We start from the raw sequence: 18,578 nt of genomic DNA on the forward strand, positions 1-18,578 counted from the left end.
TTAATGTATTAAAATAGAACTCACACTTTTATTTTCACCATTCTTAAACTTGGTTATTTGCCTAAAAAGTTTATTCATGGGTAAAAGATGGGGAGAGGGGAGGAAGATACAATTGCTTGTCATCAACCAGGAAATATTATTCTGGATACATATCTAAAAAGCCCCCAAACAGTCAAAGAAAACCCAAAAAGCCAAAGCAAACACAGATACAGGATAGCAGATGTTAGCCTACTATCTTCTACATACTTAAATTTAGCTTTCTTTTCCAGTAGCTTAAAGGAGTTGATTTTTGGTTTCTTTGGGTTTTTAATCTTCTGGAATACTTTTTTCTTCAGACCACATTGTTTACTGGCTTCTTTTTTTTATTAGTATTATTTGCTTTTCTGCTGGTGCGGAAATGCCTTCTTTATTTGTGTGTTTTGTAGGCATTTAAACATCTGATCTTCTTCTTCATCTTAAATATATTGCAGTGTCAGGAAATCAGGTATATCCAAAGATGTTTCAGCTTTGCATTTTGGGTTGATTTTTTCACCTATCTGTCACAGAGCTATTCAAAAGTTACTTTTTCTTCCAAGAACTTTGCATCCCCAGAAGACTCTGAATTCCATTTTAGCCTTTGCAGTAGAGCATCTGTGTTTGGGTTGACATCAGGAATGCTACATGTGAAGGGAGTTCCTTACAAATATTTCTGTGATTAACACTGCCTTTCTCTTGAAGAGGTCATGCCAAGCAGAGAGAGCTGTGCAGATGTTTCTTTCAGTAGTTTTTACTGAAAAGGAAAGTTTAAGCTTTGCCTCTTCCCTGTGGTGTGGTTCCAAACCTCAGGGTGAGGGAGCTGCAGTCCTGTGTGTCACACCTGGGCAGCAGAGTGGGGCCGGAATCCAGAGTAATTCTGTTCATTGCACCGTGTTCCTCAGTCTCCTCTGTGAAATCAGGCCTCTGTGGATGATAATAAATTTATAGAGTAAGTGAGAAGATCTCTGAATTGAATATTTAGCTAACAGTCCACATTACAAAGTCACTTTTTCTACAATAACTTTAATTCTTCCAGAATGCTATTTGGCTAAAAGCCCCAGGATGAGGTATTATGCTGAGTAATAGCTTTTATTTCTAAAAGCATAGTTTTTATGTCTATTGATTTTTAGAAAAATGGTGCAATGGCATTAACTGCTGGAAGTCTCTTCGACTGTGGTTTGGTTATTTAAGAATTGGAGGGGGAAAAGGATTTTATTAATGGCCTGCTGTGTAATTTTGAAGTGATTACCATAATCCAAAAGGAAGTTGCTTCACAACTGCTATTGGGACGAGCAGATGATAAGGGGAGCATACTTTAATTCAGGAGAGCAGAGACTGATTTATGAACTGACTTAGGTGGAATTTCCCCTTAATAGGGTGCATGTGTTAGATCACAGGAGTTCAGCCTCGAGATTTACTGCTTCCATGGCTCCTATTTTTCTCAGCTCCAGTTCTCAGATGAGCCTGCCTTCAGCTCTGCCAGTATCATGTTCACAATCTTGAGTCACCCCTACCGTCCTTCCTCAAAATTTCTATATCAACTCATTCTCTGCGCCGTGGATTAATTTTTTCTTTAAGAAATAATTAATACTCTCTGCCATTATCAGATACCGTGTTGTCCTCTATTAAATCAGTTCACACCACAGGCTTGGAGGATACCCAAGATAATTGGAGCAAGTGCATGCAGGTGCACTGAGAATTTTGTGCTGAAAGCAGATTTTTATCGATTTTTGTTCTTAAACCAGAAAAAGCTATTTTATAAAAAGAGCAGCACTTATGAATGCAAGTAAGAATGCTGCTGAGCTGATTTGTGACTGAGCTAATTATGAATGAAATTTAGAAGATCAGGGTGACATTGAAATGCTGGAAAGGAAGATGGGCCAGAAAGTACTATAATCTTGCAGACAAAGAAATGTTAGGCTGAACTGTTTTGAAAGGTACAAAAATGTGAAAATTCCAAGTCCCTAATGATTTCCATTTTCTGTATTACAATCTATGCTTAAGGTTTTCCAAGTTTTTGTTGTTTTTTTTTTTATCAGTCAGATGGCAGCAGAAGGCTCAGAACTGTGATAACTTCTGTAACAGTATGTCCATGTACGAATTTTATTCCTCAGAATCGGAGAAAGGATGATACAGTGTCTGGCAACATGAAGGAGTTCGAGAGCACCAGCAGAGAAAATAATTTGAAACAAAATAATGGAAGTCCTGGAGAAGAAATAGCACAATTCAAAAACGATGGAGATGCAGAACATAATTCAAGTTTTACTAAAGAGGTACAGAACTATTCCTTATTAAACTGTTCAATAACATAATTCAAGTTTTGCTAAAGAGGGACAGAGCTATTCCTTATTGAACTGTTCATCAGCTTATGTTGCAGTAGCAAACTATTTTGACACACATACCAGAGGATGGGAAAGTTAGCCATTTCCTTTTGCTTGGAAGATAAAGACTTCCTATTGAAAATACAATATTCTCTAGAGAATCACAAAATTCAATGGGATCTGTCTATAGCTGAGACATGGAATTTTCTTGTATGTGGTCTTTAAATAATAACAATCATTGACATATTCATTGCTTAGGCTACCCCAGTGGAGTTTTTGACAGCCATTTAATGTCCCTGAATTTTTGTTTGGATAGCTATAATGCATCAAATGGTTTATAGAAAGCAGAATAAAGCTGACACAACAAATTACACATGGAACTAGGCAGTACCTGTACTTAGAGATATTTTTCACTGCTTTGATTTCTGCCCTGAAATAGTTTGAAACACACTTGGCAGGGAATTACCTTGGTGTCTCTGGTGCTAAAGTTCCCTTAAGACTCAGCAAAACCAGACTGACTGTGAAGAACGGATTACTAGAGTTGCTTCTACATAATCATATCCTGTTTATAGTTTAATATTTTTTAAAGTGTTGTGTACAGATTTTTCTTCTTCTATACCCATATTCCTCAGTTAATGGTTTATTTAATTTAATCATTCCTTTGTTTTCCTGTTTTATATTTAGTTTATATATATATATATCTGATGGAGAATGGTATAAAATCAAATAACTATTTTCTATTGTTATCCATTGGAAAAACTTCCTTATTGAGAGACTTGCTTTGTTAAATATGCAAATATTTCAAAAGGAAAATTATGTAATACACTCAAATTGTTGATATGTAATCAGACCTTAAGGGCAGCATTCAGTCTTACCAACAAAATATTGCAGCATCTGGGATTTTTGTTGGCATCATGAAGAGAGGGATAGCATGGAAAAACAGGCAGGCTGCAATCCAGAGAGCTCAGAGGAGTTCTGGAAGTTATTAAGGCAAACCCTGCCCCTGGCCTCTGGTAGAAGTTTTAGGATAACTCTATTAACCTGCATGGTATTGATAAAAATTTCTTAAGTTATGTAATTCTGAGTTACTAAGTATACATGATGGCAAAATTTGTCTGTTAATAAAACTGTTTCCTGGTACTGTATTTCTTATCTGCCACTTAGTGTGTGTTACAGCTTTTTGTTTCATGATTTCAATTTTTTTATAGCTGTCAAAAACTGATGATCTTTTATCAGATGCACATGTTGTATCTGACTCAAAAGAAGGGAGAAATGAAGAGAAAGCAGAAAAGAAAAATAAATTGGAAGAAACACATGATGGTGATATAAGGTAAAAATCAAACAAGATGTTCAGAGGCTATTTTAAACTTGCATGCTGTATTTATTAGCTGAATGGACCAAGCAATTGCCATAAATACTGAAAAGGTTTATTTCTGTGGTTTTGAGAGGTATATATAGGGAAATCTAGTGAGAGGCTTGACTGCTGCAGGGGTTCAGTCAGAGTTGATGACTTGGAGGGTGAAGCAATGTTTATTTTCAAGTGTTGTCCCAGTTATAACCAGAATGCATTCATAATCCTTGTCTTGGCCTCCAAAATGTGTTTAATAATGTCAATTCAAGCCTTGTATCAATTTATTATGAGCCATGCTTCCATAGCATGCTCTTTAGTGCTGATTAATTTAGGAGCAAACTAAACATCTTATTCTACATGTCCTGCTTCATTTTTTCCCCTCAGTGCTTTGCAGGGTTGCAGAATTAGAAGAATATTATGTCTTGGATATTTCTCTCTCACAATTGCTGGCTTTGGTGTAAGTTGCACTGCAGGTCCTAAGTGAGTTCTCACCTTAGGTCATGACTTTGTCACAGGGCCCTGCAGCAGTAGGAAACTGCAGGAGTGCAGAAAGGAAAGGAATTAAATCCCAGGTGCTTTTTTAAAAGTGTAACTACACAAAGTTAGAAGGATTTCAAAATGCCTGCTTAATTTATGCTCCCCAGACTTGCAAGTTGCAGCTTTTTTTCTGTTAACAGGAGAAAATTAAATTATAGCTCCTGTACTTATTAGTGGTTAACACCTGAAATTAAGTTAGAGCAGGTTCTAAATGCTGTGCTTTTTTTAAGCAGCTTGCAGAGTGTCACCACAGTTGCAAACCACAAACCCAAAAGCAGCTCAGAAGAAAGTGAAATACTCAGTGTTCAAGAACAAGAAGGGATTGTGTCTTCATTTGAATTAGCAGCACAGTCTTCAAAAGGAAATCAGGCAGCAGCAGGTATGGAAAAGAGTTTGGGTGAAGCACAGCTTATCCAGTACATGTGTAAAACTTTGTTTCATTTTCATTGTGTCTTTTGATGCTCTGAAACCCTTGTGAATTGAAAATGCTGAGCTAGTCTACATGTGAAGTGTGTACAGTTTTATAATGCACAGAAAAATAGTTTCCCAGTGGGCAGCTACAGAAACTTCATTTTCCTGAGGTTTTAATATAGCTTTTATAGTTGCTAATTCAGGGATTTAAATAACTGTTGCCAGAGACTGAGTCATGCTGTAGTTGTTGGTTGGAGCAAATCTTTCCTTTTTCATCTCAGTCCTGGATATGTGTAGACTTTTTACCATTGCTCCCTGCTGCTGAGTGACCTTAGATATGCCCAAAATTGTGGAATTATTGAGAGTTTCCAATGTTTTAAACTAGCAAGTAAAAGACCGCAGTTTGGCCACGTTTTGAGTAAGAAAGATGAAAAAAACAGGAAACAGCACCTGACTGGTGGTGGACTATTCTGCAAGAAGAGAAGAGTGGAAAAAAGCAAAACTGTGTGCAAAGAAGGAAAAAAAGGTTGGAATGAGTAGGGAAGGAGGAAGGGAGAAGATAGAATTCAAGACATTACTTGCTAATGGGAATGGTTAAGAAAGCCAAATGGTTCAACTTATGGAAATAAAAGGTGATCTGGACCTTTGTAGTGCAGTCAGCAATCCTTTCTGTGACTTGATAATCAAAACCAGAACTTGTCTGTGCGTTTTGCACTGCTCAGCAGAATGAGAAGTTTTAGTTCATCTGAGCTGGGATATGAAGGTGGGTCTGGGCCTATCCCAACTACTTAAATTTCACTTATTTTCCCCCTCTCTTTCTTGGCAACATAAAACATCAGCATTCCTGCGTTTGCTGTTCTGCTAGTTATTTCTAAGCCTGATTAAGGATCAGCTGTGCTGTCCCTTGAAGCTGTGCTTTTTATGCTGACCAGATTTTAAGCCTTTACCTTGTGTAGCTTTCATTTATTTCTTATATTTGCTGTGGCTTGAAATGGTGCTTTTTTTCAAGCTGATCTTTATTATGGCTTCTGTAACTTGGACTCTTCTTTCTTTTGCTGTATGACTGGCAGTGAAAAGTTTGCCCTCCTCACCAGAATCGTCCTTGTCACCAGCTCCATCCACACAGACCCAGCTGACAGAGGGATCCCATTTCATGTGTGTATAGTTACAGACAAGTAGGTGCTTGCTTTCCCACCTCTCCTCTTCCTGATATTCTTCCAGGTTAATTGTGTGCTGGTATTTTTGGGAGAAACATCTGATATTCAGCAAGACAGGGTTACCTGCAGTGTTGAGTATAAATGAGGCAGAAAACAAATAAGTTTGTGTATTGATTTGCTTGCAAGGAGTGCATTCTCTGTCCAGCTACAAAGAGAAAGGGCTAATTGGTTTATCAGGCATGTTTTTCACAGCTGGCAGGGTAAATAGCCTTGGAAATAACAGCCTGAGCTGCTCCAAACCAGGGAGTTGAGGCATGAGCATCACTGCACAGGTGCACATGAGTCTTGATGCTTCAGCCACGGGCAAAATGGGCAACCAGAGCTCAGAGCTGGGGATGCCCAGGATGGAATGGGTAATGGCCTGAAGAATTCATGGCTTAAGACATAGAAACAACAATTATAAAACTTTATTTCCTTCTTTCTATAGAGAAAGCCCCACACAGCTGCTCTTTCATGCCATAGTGGGTGATTGCTTCTAGGAATCAAGTTAGAAAGCATGAGTTAGGCTGGATCTACATTTTTCTACCTGTTCCTGCCATTTAATAAAGGGCAATGGAAATATAAAGTGTGTGTTTGGGCAAGTGTTTAACAAAATTAGTAGGATATCAGTGTCAATGCTTCAGCGCTTTACCAGCATTTAAATCAATCCACATTTCTTTGTTGTCAGGAAGTGTTTGTTTAAATGAGCATTCTGCTAAAATAATGAGCTTTGCTTCAATGGCAATGATAAATGTAATTTAAGAAAGCTTTAAAATCAAGAACAATTTAAAATTGAGACATCTTCAGTCATTTAGCATGAGGAGATCTGAAAATGTGGTTTTTTTTAATTTCCTGTCTCAGTCTCAATTGGCAAGGTTTCATTTTAGCAAAATTAGACTTATTAGTCATCACAGAGACCTTTCTAATACGAACTAAGGGCAAGAAACTATTTATACTCCTTCAAAAAAAAAAAAAAAAAAAAGGAATATTATTAAAATATTTTCTGCTTTTGAGAAAGTGGAAAATGCCATTTTCACATTCTGTCCTGACACTGCTCCTGCCTTCCTGATGGATGTAGTCTACCATGATTAGATTTCGCTTGAATTTTTGTACTTTAATTCAAAATGTTGATTGCAGAACTATTGAAAAAAAAAGAGTGGGACTTTCCTTCTGGAAATACTGAACTGTGTTAATGCTTTTCATGTTCACTGTATAAATATATATTTATATATATATGTAAATTATATATTTATAAATGTATATAAATATACTGTATAAATATACACACATTTATCATGCATCTCCTTTTTAAATATCACAAACATTCTCCCCATCCAGCTGAGTTTTGGGTCAGTAATGAAAGTGAAACTGCACTGCTGGATTCTGTCTGTAGGCACAGGGCACCTGTCGGGAAGGGGGAGCAACCAGAAATCTGTCACCAATTGCATTAAGCTGCTCTCAGCTCAGAAGATCAGATCAGGAAATTCATTTCCTTTAGGATTTATGCTAAATAAAATAGAAATGAATAGGAAAAGGCTTGCCCCCCCTTGGTGAGGTGTATCCCCACAGCCAGTTCTGCAGGTGAAGCATTCCTGTGTTCAGGACAACTCTACTTCAAAAGCCTCTAAAGAAGCTTTAATTACTTTAATTTTCTGACAGAATGGTCCATCTGGAATGGCACTTGTCAATCCGATTCCCTGATGGAGAAAGGATCCCAGAACTTCAGCCACATCCCCTGTGGCTCTTCAGTGTTTGGGTTGAGCTGGGGAAAGCCCTTAGCTGGGTGCACCTGCATTCCACAGGGCTGCACCTGATGCCTCTCTTGGTTGTTTCCTTGGAGTTCCAACGCAAATTTGTGCCATGAGCTGGGTTTAGCACACAGAGGAGATGGATGGAGCACAGTGCTTACTGCCCTCTGCCTCCTGGGGCTGTGGTTCCGATATTCCAGTGCTTTGCTGAAGGCTTCTGGCACATCTTTTAGCACACAGGAATTCAGCATCCCTCATTTTCGAGAAGTCTTAAGTGGCAAAGGGAACTTCAAGGCTGTAGGGTCAGCCCTGGTCATATGCAACCAAATTTTTCAGGCAACATCTGGAAAATGTATAGTGGATTTCAGGGAATGAAGAGGTAATACCTGTATTTGGCTTTTACAGTCAATTAGAAAAATGATGCTCTTGGCACAATGCCAGGGGAGTTTGCCATAGGAAATTGGTGGCACAGGATACTGTAGGACTAAGGAGGAACCCCTTAACACAAGGCTCCTTTTTTGTCACTGCCCTTATTCTGCAGAGACAAATCTCTGTGTGTACCACCAGCCCTGTTAGATTTTAAGCATTGCATTTGCACTGAGTAATGGGGGGATAATGAAATTTCATACAGCACCTGGGTTCAAAGCTCAGGAACATTTTTACCAATGAACTGTTAAAAGTTATTTATAGAAGTCCTTGCAGCAATTACCAAAATACAGCAAGCTCTGGGTAGAGCATTTGAAAAACACTTCCAGTGCAGTGTAGCAGCTCAATAATTCTGCATCCCCTTCCAAAATGTGCCTTGCATTTCTAAGGCTAATTAGGATCTTTGCTGGCATTGCTGGTTTTAGGTGAAGAGCATTTGAAGGTGACCATGAGTAACAGGATAAAGCTCTTTCATTCAAAGTGGTGTAAATTTGAAAAAAAAATCTTGGCTTTGCTTCTTTCTGTTGAAATATCTTGACAGCAGTACCATTCATCAGGAAAACAGATTTTGGAAACAACTTATTTCTAAGATATTTTATTATGTTCTACACCTGCATTGCTAGGTTGAGGTCAGGAGTTCTTTGCTGTGTTTAATCCCCTGAGTTCTTTAGATGATATTCTGTTGCTAAATTAAGGTAACTTCATCTGTGTCTGTCTTGCAGCTCTAATGGCTTCTGTTGAAACAATTCATGCCTGAGATGTATGGACCTGACCTATGAAAATATGAGAAGATATTGTACAGTATATTTTAAATCTATGAAATTCATAGTTCTGATGCTTTTGGCCACAGAGCATCGTTTTATCACTTCCTGGAAAATGTTTATTCCAAGAGAGCTTTAAATGGCCCACGTGTACACTCAACAACCTTCAGATTGTTCTCCTGATACCAGCTTGCTGCTATGATTTCTGTGCACATAAAACAAAGGCTCTTTTTCATGTGCAGCCTACAGTCAGAACTTTATTTGCTATTCTTCAGAATTTAATGTTCTTTTAATGATGGATCATATAAGTTTACTTTTTTCCTTCTTTTAGATGCATAACTCGGTTAATTTTACATATCACCACTAAACCTTGTTTTACACTTTTTCAGCATTACAATTTATTGTTTTAACAATTTATTTGTAAAATTTTTATATATATATACATATAGATATATTTAAAATGTGCCATTTTTATTATTGCTTAGTAAGAGATGTCCTGTTTCTGCTGTAATGATTTCTTGGTCAGGTTGCAATGTCAGCAGTTACTGCCACACTTCTGTCAACATAGACATTAATGTTAGTGGTTCCTTTCTCTTGACTAAAATGGAGTGTAGGTATTTTGAGGTACTGGGCTTTTCCTTGATGGGGTTGGGGTGTGTACAGCAATAAGCAGGTTTTCAATCCAGTACTTAGTTTGTGTACAAATGTAATTATGTTCATTGTGTATATATTATACAATGAGCACATACGATGTAAGTATGAGAAGCCACTTATTATTGTTCAAATACGAATGTTCATATCCCATTTCTTTTATATCATATTAAATAAATGTTGATGTTCTTAAGGACTTGTATGGTTAGTATTTCTTCCAGCAAACAGATGTCACACTGTGTTCCACCTTTTGATGTGGGGAATGCAACAATTCCTACCCCACTGGCAACATCACCTGTCAAGCAGAGTAGCAGTGACAGACTCTTAAGAGATCCCAGTCTTCCTCTTCAGGAAAGAATTAAGGCTGCAACACAGGACAAAACAGACAACCTGAGACTGAGATGCAAGAAATACAGGTTCAGCTCCTGGCTCTCGCAGACTTGTGTTGTGGTACTGGAACAATCACTTAGTCATTCTGCTCCTGCATTCCCTGCCTGTTTACACGGGAGGTAATAGCCTGTCTTAGTGGGGTGTGGTGAGCAGTAATTCAATATTTGCAAACGCTGATTGCCAAGTTCACTGGGGTTAGGGAGAGAAGTGTGATGATTCCTGGAGGCTTTGGCATCTGCACAGCATCTTGCAGAAACTGCAAGAAAACCTGAAATAATCTGTCACAGTGTTGTCACACTGTAGATGTTAGCAGCTTCACTGTTCCGTCTCGCACAGCTGCCTGAATTTGCCTGAGACAAAAGAGGGTTAGAAAAGAACTAAGAAAACAAAAATATTTCAGGGAAAGCTTTTGAATCTTGGGCTCTAAAGCTAAGGAATCTTTTGCAGGTTCAGGCAGCTGCTGTGTGCTTCCGTGCATATGTGTGCCATAAGTGGTAAGGCAAGTTTCACAGGAAGGCAGCTGCCAGCTCCTGTTGTGCTTTTTTCTTATCACACAAATCATATCCTGATCAAGTTAATATTGCTGTTCTAGAAGTTAAAGAATTCATTGTGCTTTTCCATAGAGGAATGCCTGGTACTGCCTCACAGTTTGATATTACTTTACCATTACCCCTCTCCCCAAGTAGGAGCTTGTGTTTGTTGGATTCTTCTGGCACTCCCAGCTCTGCTCCCTGTTCTTCCTGGTGCTCTTTGCCACAGAGATGCAGAGTATGTTGTCTGGCTACCTGTTGTTCTGCCATTTTCTGTGAAAAGTTAAAAAGTAGAAATTTTTTTGCTGAATTCAGCAGCAGAGCCTGGAGGGGTCACAGTGGAAGAGGTGGCTGAAGGAAGGATGAATGATGAATGCAGGCAGGCAGCATGCAGCTGAAAAGTTACCACCTCACCCTCTTTTTTTGGAACAGCAGCCCCAAAGTAGTGCATCCTTCCATCCAAAAGACAGCAAGGAAGAGGAATGTGATTTCATTGCACAACCAACCAAAGCTTAAGTGTTCAGTGGAACACCTGAGGCAAAGCAGATGGGACACACCCTGTTCTCTCCCTAACCCTCCTAGAGAGAGCTCTTTGCTGTCAAGTTTTGCAATCTCCTTCTGCCCTTGCTGCCAAAAAAAGAATTGCAACCAATAAAGGAAAGAATGACTAAGTGATTTTTGGACATTTATAGATGTTGCCTGTGTCTAAAGCAGTTTTTGGTTTGGTATATCTGCAAGGAACATGCAGTTTATAATGGAGCTGGGCAAGTTGGTGAAATAAGCAAATTTTGTGGATGGAACTGTTGGCAAAGACAGCAGAGGTGGATGATGCAGGAATGTAGTAATGATCATAGACTATAATTTCACTTCCTGTGGGCACTTGCTGCAAAGACTTGGAGTTTCATTGGGTGCTCTATTTTTTTGTCTTATGGAAAAAAATAATAATAAATGTATGGCTTTGTGTTATCACAGAGCATTTACTGTTTCTTACCTCATCAGAATATCTCATTCCAGCGATCATATTCCTAAGATATAGAAATATCAGAATACTGATATGGTCAGCCTTCAAACATCTATTTTATGTTTGTATCTAGGATATTTTTATATTTCTGACTGATTGCTTTATTGGCTATTGCACTGACACTTGTATATATGGAACGTGCTTTTTTTTCAAAAGCAAGAGTCCTTAGGAATAATGCAACACATTCTCTACAGATGTTCATGCTTTTCAGAACCAATTACATCTATTTTTGTCTTTTGTTCACCCTTTGCATTGTTCCAAGGCTACTAGAGAATGTGAATCTTTAAAGTCCCTTAATAAAGTGACATTACTCAAAAAGTTATAGTTGGTGTCTTGGCAGTTTTTGTATGTTGTGGACTGGCTCAAAGGGAAAGACCTCACCAGGCAGCTGAAACCCAAACCTTGTTTATGTTATCACTGAGGTGGAAAAAGTAGTTCTCAGTTCACGTTTCCTCAGAAATATGCATCATAAAATGAATCCAATAAGGTTCTGTTTTCAGGAAATCAGAAAAAAAACTTGCACCTTTCAATCTAAATCACATTTATTGGCCAGATTGTGACAGAATTCTTATCCACCCTATTGGATCCACTGGATGTAGCAGGAGTGCATACATGAAAAACATTAATGAATTACACTGTCAGTAATAGAATTAATGAACTCTCTAGGACTTAGACTAGTGGATTAAGCTGTACCCTGGGTGAGCAAAGCAGCAGAATAGAATACCTTTAATCAGTGGTGCTGTTGGATAAGTCTTACCTCAGACTTTTCATTATATTTCAAAGATAAGGTGGAGAGGTTTTGTTTTTCCTTTTCTAATAAACCATAAGTAGTACTCATTCAGATCTCAGAAATGGCTCATCATGTCTTTTCTGCACAGTACTATTTTGTCCCTGTGATCCTGGATTGTGCTATAATTATTTTCTAAAGTTATTCTGGGGTAGTTTAATCTTACATCAGTTTGAATCCTAAGTTAAAATGTTATTTTCTGTCCTTTAGAAAGTTGACATTTAAACGGCCAATAAACAAATTGCCTGTACGTGGCATTGATAATATATCTGAAACAACCTCATCTAACTTTTCTAGGGATGCACATGGAGCTAACAAAGCAACATCTGGCCTTCATTTCTTCTAAAGAACATTATAAATGCTTGCTGGTGTGTCCTAGGAGCTGTTTGGCTTGTCCATATGGGAACATTGAAGAAGCTGCTACGAAATAAAAGAGAGTATACTGGTGGCTACAAACAAATGCCTGACCCAAAATGAAGGCTAAAAGCAGCTGCTTTCTGAACTTGACATGCACGACTTGTTACCCAGCTGTTCCAGATGTGTCAGCATTTGAATTTCGAATGTTACTTGTGGAATGGAGTTTTTGGGGCTTTTTTTTTTTTTTTTGTGGTGTTTCTTCATTCTGTGGTATGCCAAAGAAAATGTTTTTAAGGTCTGTCTAAATATTATCTGGCTGGTGTGGTGAAACTGCAGGCAGCTCTTAATTGCAGCTCTGGCTAAGCACAGAGGTTGCCAATTGCCTCGTGTGGCAGTCTGGCTAGGGATGTGCTTAGGAACACTTTTTTAGGCTGGATTAGGCTCTGTTTGGGATAAAAGTAAAACTAGAAGCAAACAGGGCTGTTTTCAGTGGGCTGCTGTAGAGTATATCTGGACAAAACCAGATGTGGGATCATTAACTTCTTTATTACTGAAAACAAAATGAAAATAAGGAATTAATTTTTTTCTTTTGGTCAAATACTATCCAGATCCCTGTTCTATGGAATGGGAATACTTCAAAGTATTTCAGACTAAAAATGGAAACACCCTCTTGCTCTTTTGAAGGTAAAATGAGTACTGTTTAAAAAAAGAAAAAAAAAAAAAAGCAGACTTTGCATGTTTAACTTTATATGTAGAATAAGGAAGGTTTACTTTCAGGTTTGAGGTTTGCTCAATGAAAACTTTCAGGAAAATATCCTCATCTGCTGGTACCTGCTCTGTGTCACAGTGAAGTGCCTGGTGCTGTACTGGACTCTCTTCTGCATCTTTACATCCATTACAGCCCAATTTGTAAAATACTCTGCATTCCTTATCTGGAGAAAATCTGCCTTATCCACACCCCAGCTGTCTGTCCCTGCATGAGCAGCTGAATCCAGGCAATCAGTTTCTTGTTTGGAGTGGTGGAAATCTGCAGGTGCTTATCATCCTGAAAGATTGAGTCAAAGCATGCAGTGAGAGACACCCAAGATTCCCAAGTAACTTCATGTAAATTTCCTTTATTTTCAGCAATGGAGTCTATTTAGAAAAAACCTTTTTTCTAATAGTTTTTTACTAGAAATAAAATAATCAGTAGGTATATAAACAGGCACCTAAGAATTTGTTTGAGAAAATTACCATTAATTGACAGTACATTTCAAAGCAATTGAGGGGGGAAAAAAGACTGCAAAAGTTCAGCAACTCATCTCATAAATCACTTCTTTACAATGTGAATTTCTGTTGAGTCGACACTGATTACACATGTAAGTTGAGTGCTTCATACTGTGCAACTTTCTTCTTGGTAAACTCCCAAGTCAGCAAGAACATGGGGGCTGTTTCAGATGTTTCAGCTTTAAACACGAATTTATTTTTTTTTATTTTTTTCTTTTTTTAGTATGCTCATCCGCCAGTCTAGGAGACAGCTGTTAATGGCTGTTGGGTTTACTCTTTTTATATACTGAAATGCTCATATCTAGACAGAGGGGAAAAAAGACAGCTGAACTTTCTGATGAATGTTTCCTGATGTTATTTTTTGTTTGGTTTTTGACTACCTGGAGAATGTCTCAGAGAGTTTGCACATGCAAGGGCTGGTACTGCAAGGGAGCCAGCTTGTAGGAGTCAGGTCTAGCTAGAGGTGTCATTTTGTGAGCAGGGAAATTGCCTGGAAACCAAAATCACCTTTGAATAACATTCCTGGCTGTTTTCTTAGCCTGTGCCAACAGACCCATAATTTTTTGTAGCTAGTACTTCTAGTATATTGTGCTTACAAATTATAAATATTTTTAATAAATACAAAGTGCCTGGATAATGTGTGAAATCCTGACCACTATTTATAAGGTAGCAGCTACAAATTAACCAACCAGCCTCAGCCATTTAGGAGATTGCCTTAGTGAAGAGGAATTGGTTAATATTCATGGACCACAACCCTGGGAAAACCACACTTGCTTATATAAGCTGATTTGGGGGTATAACTACTCTGACCTCACAGCTTTTTATTTTAAAACTCATATTTCATGATCTTAAAGCTACCGCATTCTGTGTCTTCAGCTAAATATAACCTAGGCTGAGCTCCACTTCATTTCCATCATCCAGATTTCAGGACAAGGGAGAACAGAGGTCATGACATTTTGATCATTTTTGCCTCATTAAAATCTTGTGGACCCCAAGGAGCACAGCTGGGTCGTGTTTGTGAGAAGTGGGACTCTAGAGCCTTGCTTTGAGCCCTGCCTGTTTCGCAGGAGTGCTTCCCATCCGTCCTCCCCAGGCTGGAGCACTGCAGTCATTCCACCTGCAGACAGGAATCCCCGGCTCTCACAGCGTTTTCAGGCAATTAATCAGAGGCGGTGTGTGAATCCTAAGGTCTCTACAGCTCCAAACTCCTAAGGGGATGCCGGTGCTCGGGAGTGAATCCTCGTTCAAGCTTTAGTGCTGCAGACTCTCCAGCGATGAGAGAGTCTGAGTTTTGGATTCCCAAACCCTTGGGTGCTGTAGCTGCACCTCTGAACGAAAACCCGGATTGCTGTGCGCTTTGCTTTTTTGTTCACGGGTAAATTACAAGTAACTGCAGCCCAACAACCGCTGCAGGAGCTGTACGTTTTCTGCTCTTTGCAGACGGTAGGTCCAGGCTGCCCAGCAGGCTGGGTTGGTGCTTTGGGAAGCGCTGCTGGCGATCAGTGTCCCTGCGGGAGCAGGCTTTCCCTCCCTGTCTCCTGCAGCTGGCCGAGGCTGCACAAACGCCCTCGTTACCTGTCGGCCGGGGCGCAGGAGCTGCCGAGCTTCCTTGCAGTGCCTGCCCTGGGCACGGAGGCTGTGCTGGGAGGGAAGCAGGGGGTGAAGGGCGCGGGTGTTTTCAGTGCAAGTTCAAGAGCTCGCCCACAAGGAGCCCGGCAGAGCAAAGTTATCCCGGCCGCAGCTGCTGCTGCTGCTTCTTTCCCTCCCTTTCCCCTCTGGCCGGCCCTTTGTGCTCTCGGCGCGGTTGCCATTGTGTGGGGGTTTCGGGGGATGAAAGCGAGCGCTCGCTGATGGGTGACATGATAGCGCTTTAAATGGGAATGCAGATTGCCCCGGTACCACGCGATGGAGCGGGGCGGACAAAGCCGGCGGCGGCGGCACAATGGGCTCGGGGTGATGGCCATGGCCACAAGGGACTGACAAAAGGAGCAAATACCCAGATGGGTTTAAAAAAAAATCTCCAGCAGTGTCCGGAGATGTCTCAGCAACTCTGTAGGTGCAAGCTGCCCAGATGTGGCGGGCTGCAGCTGACCTGCCATCTCAGGAATATTTAGTGTCCCTCTCCCCATCTCAGGAATATTTAGGATCCCTCTCCCCATCTCAGGAATATTTAGTGTCCCTCTCCCCATCTCAGGAATATTTAGTGTCCCTCTCCCTTCCTTCTGGGAATCTGGGTGCCGAGCACGCGCAGGAAATCGGGGATTACAAACTTGTCTGAACTTTTCACTGCCAGGCATTAACATGCGGATGCAGCAGCCCGTATGTAAATGATGTTATCTGAGCTGTTTTATGCATGTGTTTCCAGGATAAGAAAGGAGATTATTTCATTGTGTGAACTAATTACCTGTGAAGAAAAAATTTAGAGCCTTTTAATGTTAATGCCAGGCTGTATTTTTATTAACCTTCCTACTCAATGATGCAGTGTTGGGTGTTTATTGTGCATTTTCAAATGTTAAGGACTTGATCCTTTAACCTAAATGAAAGAAGTTCTTGATAGGCCTTTGCATAAACAGGTTTCTTTGCAAGGTTGCAGCCACATCTCAGAGCCTTCCTTTGCCCATAAAATGGGGTTGAGACAAAGTGACTTCTAAATACCGTGATGTTGCTGCTTAATGGTGCACGGCAACAATTAAAGATAAAAAAGGAACAATCGTATTACACTGAAATTGCAAGACAAATTACTGCAAAACAGAGAAAATGTGTTCTTGGCCTAAGCTGCAGTTGCACATAACCAGGGCAACAGAATTAGTGTTGATGCAGCAGATCTGGGCCCAGATGGGAACAGCCCTTTTGGTTTCAGGTGAACACATTGCATGATTTAAAGTTAAACATGCTCACACTGCAATCATTATGATACAGGAGAGAATTTGTGTGAGAATCTGATCTCTTGTGGTTCCTGCATCCGAGATGAAATTCTGCATGTTGCTTATTAATAGTATAATTAGATCAGGGAGGAGGGGAGTAACTTTCAAATGCTTCATGTTTCAATATTTATATGGCATTTAAACCAGCATTTATTTTGTCATACTTTGTTAAGCGTGATATAAACTGAGTTGTTGAGGTTTTTCTGTAGAACATCAGCTGATGAGAATATGCTGCATGTAATGGAAAAGAATATGCATGCAGTGTGCCAAAAGGAGTTACCATAGTGCAGTGCAGGTGGTGGACTGAAATCACTTACTGCAATATAAGAAAAGTCCCAAAATCTGACTGTATTCATATCCAAAAGACCTCCAAAATATTTACTGTTATAAAAATCTGGTTCATGGACATTGGTCCAGCGCTTTATGTTTTATTGAGGATGGCAAGGAGAATGTTTGGGGTTTTTTTTCCTGTAAAGTCCCATTTTAAATTGGCTGCTTTGCTTCCTCTGTACATGAAACTCGGCCTTGAGAAACTGGGATGTGAACGTGTCTGAGGCACTTTTCTGTAAGATCAAGTCCTCAAGATAGCAGGGAGAACAGAAACCATGGCCTGAAGTGGTGCCAAAGGATTTTCCTTGGAAGAAACAAGGCAGAAGTAGGTCATGGCTCTCTGCAGAGCTGATACCTTAATGCTTTCAGTGCCTGAGTTACACTTTAGAATACATCCCTCTTTGTTGTACCTCTTATGCACTAGCACAACCTAAATCAAATAGCTTCCTCAGTTTAAGAGAGCCCAGTTTTACGTAGGTATGGACTGTAAGATTCACCACATTTAAAATCAGCTCTTTTTCACCTTGCCCTGAAAAGTCTCCTTATTTTCCAGGCTCTAAATAGCCAAATCCACTTTTCACCAAGATGAAACAAATGCTTAGCATTGCCAAACCAGACAGAAATTCAACTGCAAAGATGATGGTTCTGATAAATTATCCAGTTCAATGCAATATAAAGCCAAGCTGCTGCTGACAGTATGCCTTTATAGCAACAGCTTGCCAAGAATATATAGTGCCCCTTTTCCTACTGTAACTTCAGTATCACCTGCCTAGAAAACAGGATAGTATTTGTTAGGATAGTATTTGTTTATTGAACACAGTTTGCATGTGTCATTGGGCAAAAATCATCAAGCACATAATGTTCACCTTGGCTCAAGGAGAAAAAAAAACAGTTTTAAAAGACTGACTAAACTCAAAAGCATTATGCCATTAAAAGTCACACCTATTCCTGTTGAGACCACGTGTGGGTTTAACAGCAGCTTTAACTGGAAGGGTTCAAAAACAAACAACTGCACCCCAGAGCAGGGAAAGAGACTCTCTTAAGCATATCCTAACTGTGCATAAATTTCTGCAGAACACCATGCTAAAATGCTTTGCCCACCCCTGTGCAGTCAGCTGTTTGGAGAATCTGGGAGCAGCTGAGCTGGGAATAGAGTTCAGGAGAGGGGAATCACTGCTTTGCCTATTAGAGGACATGCAGTGCATCCACAGGGCATTGAGCTAATTTAGGATCTACATCTCCCAGTTCTGCCACATATTCCAGGCTCTCCGAGTGGAATTCTGTACTATTGAAATTCTGAATACAGTGCAATTTAGGCTCTCCTGTGCAGTAGGGGCCAAGTTCCCACCTCCTGGCAGCCATCAATAATATCAGGATATCAGGATTTGCTGTGGGTTCCTCCAAGCTCCTTAGCTGCCCAGCTCTCAGGCTGGGTTTGATAGTCTGGCCCCACTGAGGTCATTGTGAAATTTGCAATCAATACCAGAGACGCCAAAGTTTCAGACAAAGCCTGTAAAATTCCTCTGAGAGCACATCTCTCTGAGCATTTTGTTTGC

At 39.8% G+C, this 18,578-nt stretch overlaps 1 protein-coding gene across 12 annotated transcripts in view; it reads left to right on the top strand.

Moving 5' to 3' along the window:
• PLEKHA5 (pleckstrin homology domain containing A5) overlaps positions 1 to 11,680 on the top strand; it is a 156,845-nt gene extending 145,165 nt beyond the window's left edge. For 9 of the 12 annotated variants that reach the window (XM_063155661.1, XM_063155664.1, XM_063155665.1 and 6 more), the window contains 5 exons: positions 2,130 to 2,288; positions 3,545 to 3,666; positions 4,455 to 4,603; positions 5,706 to 5,810; positions 8,728 to 11,680. In XM_063155661.1, the coding sequence (XP_063011731.1) occupies positions 2,130 to 2,288; positions 3,545 to 3,666; positions 4,455 to 4,603; positions 5,706 to 5,800 (525 nt within the window). In that variant the 3' untranslated portion in view covers positions 5,801 to 5,810; positions 8,728 to 11,680. The remainder of the gene's footprint in view (positions 1 to 2,129; positions 2,289 to 3,544; positions 3,667 to 4,454; positions 4,604 to 5,705; positions 5,811 to 8,727) is intronic. The other 3 variants (XM_063155662.1, XM_063155672.1, XM_063155663.1) reach the window with 2 other exon arrangements.
• Positions 11,681 to 18,578: the final 6,898 nt, after the last annotated feature.

Source organism: Melospiza melodia, chromosome 4, assembly GCF_035770615.1.
Source record: "Melospiza melodia melodia isolate bMelMel2 chromosome 4, bMelMel2.pri, whole genome shotgun sequence".
Lineage (NCBI taxonomy): Eukaryota > Metazoa > Chordata > Aves > Passeriformes > Passerellidae > Melospiza > Melospiza melodia.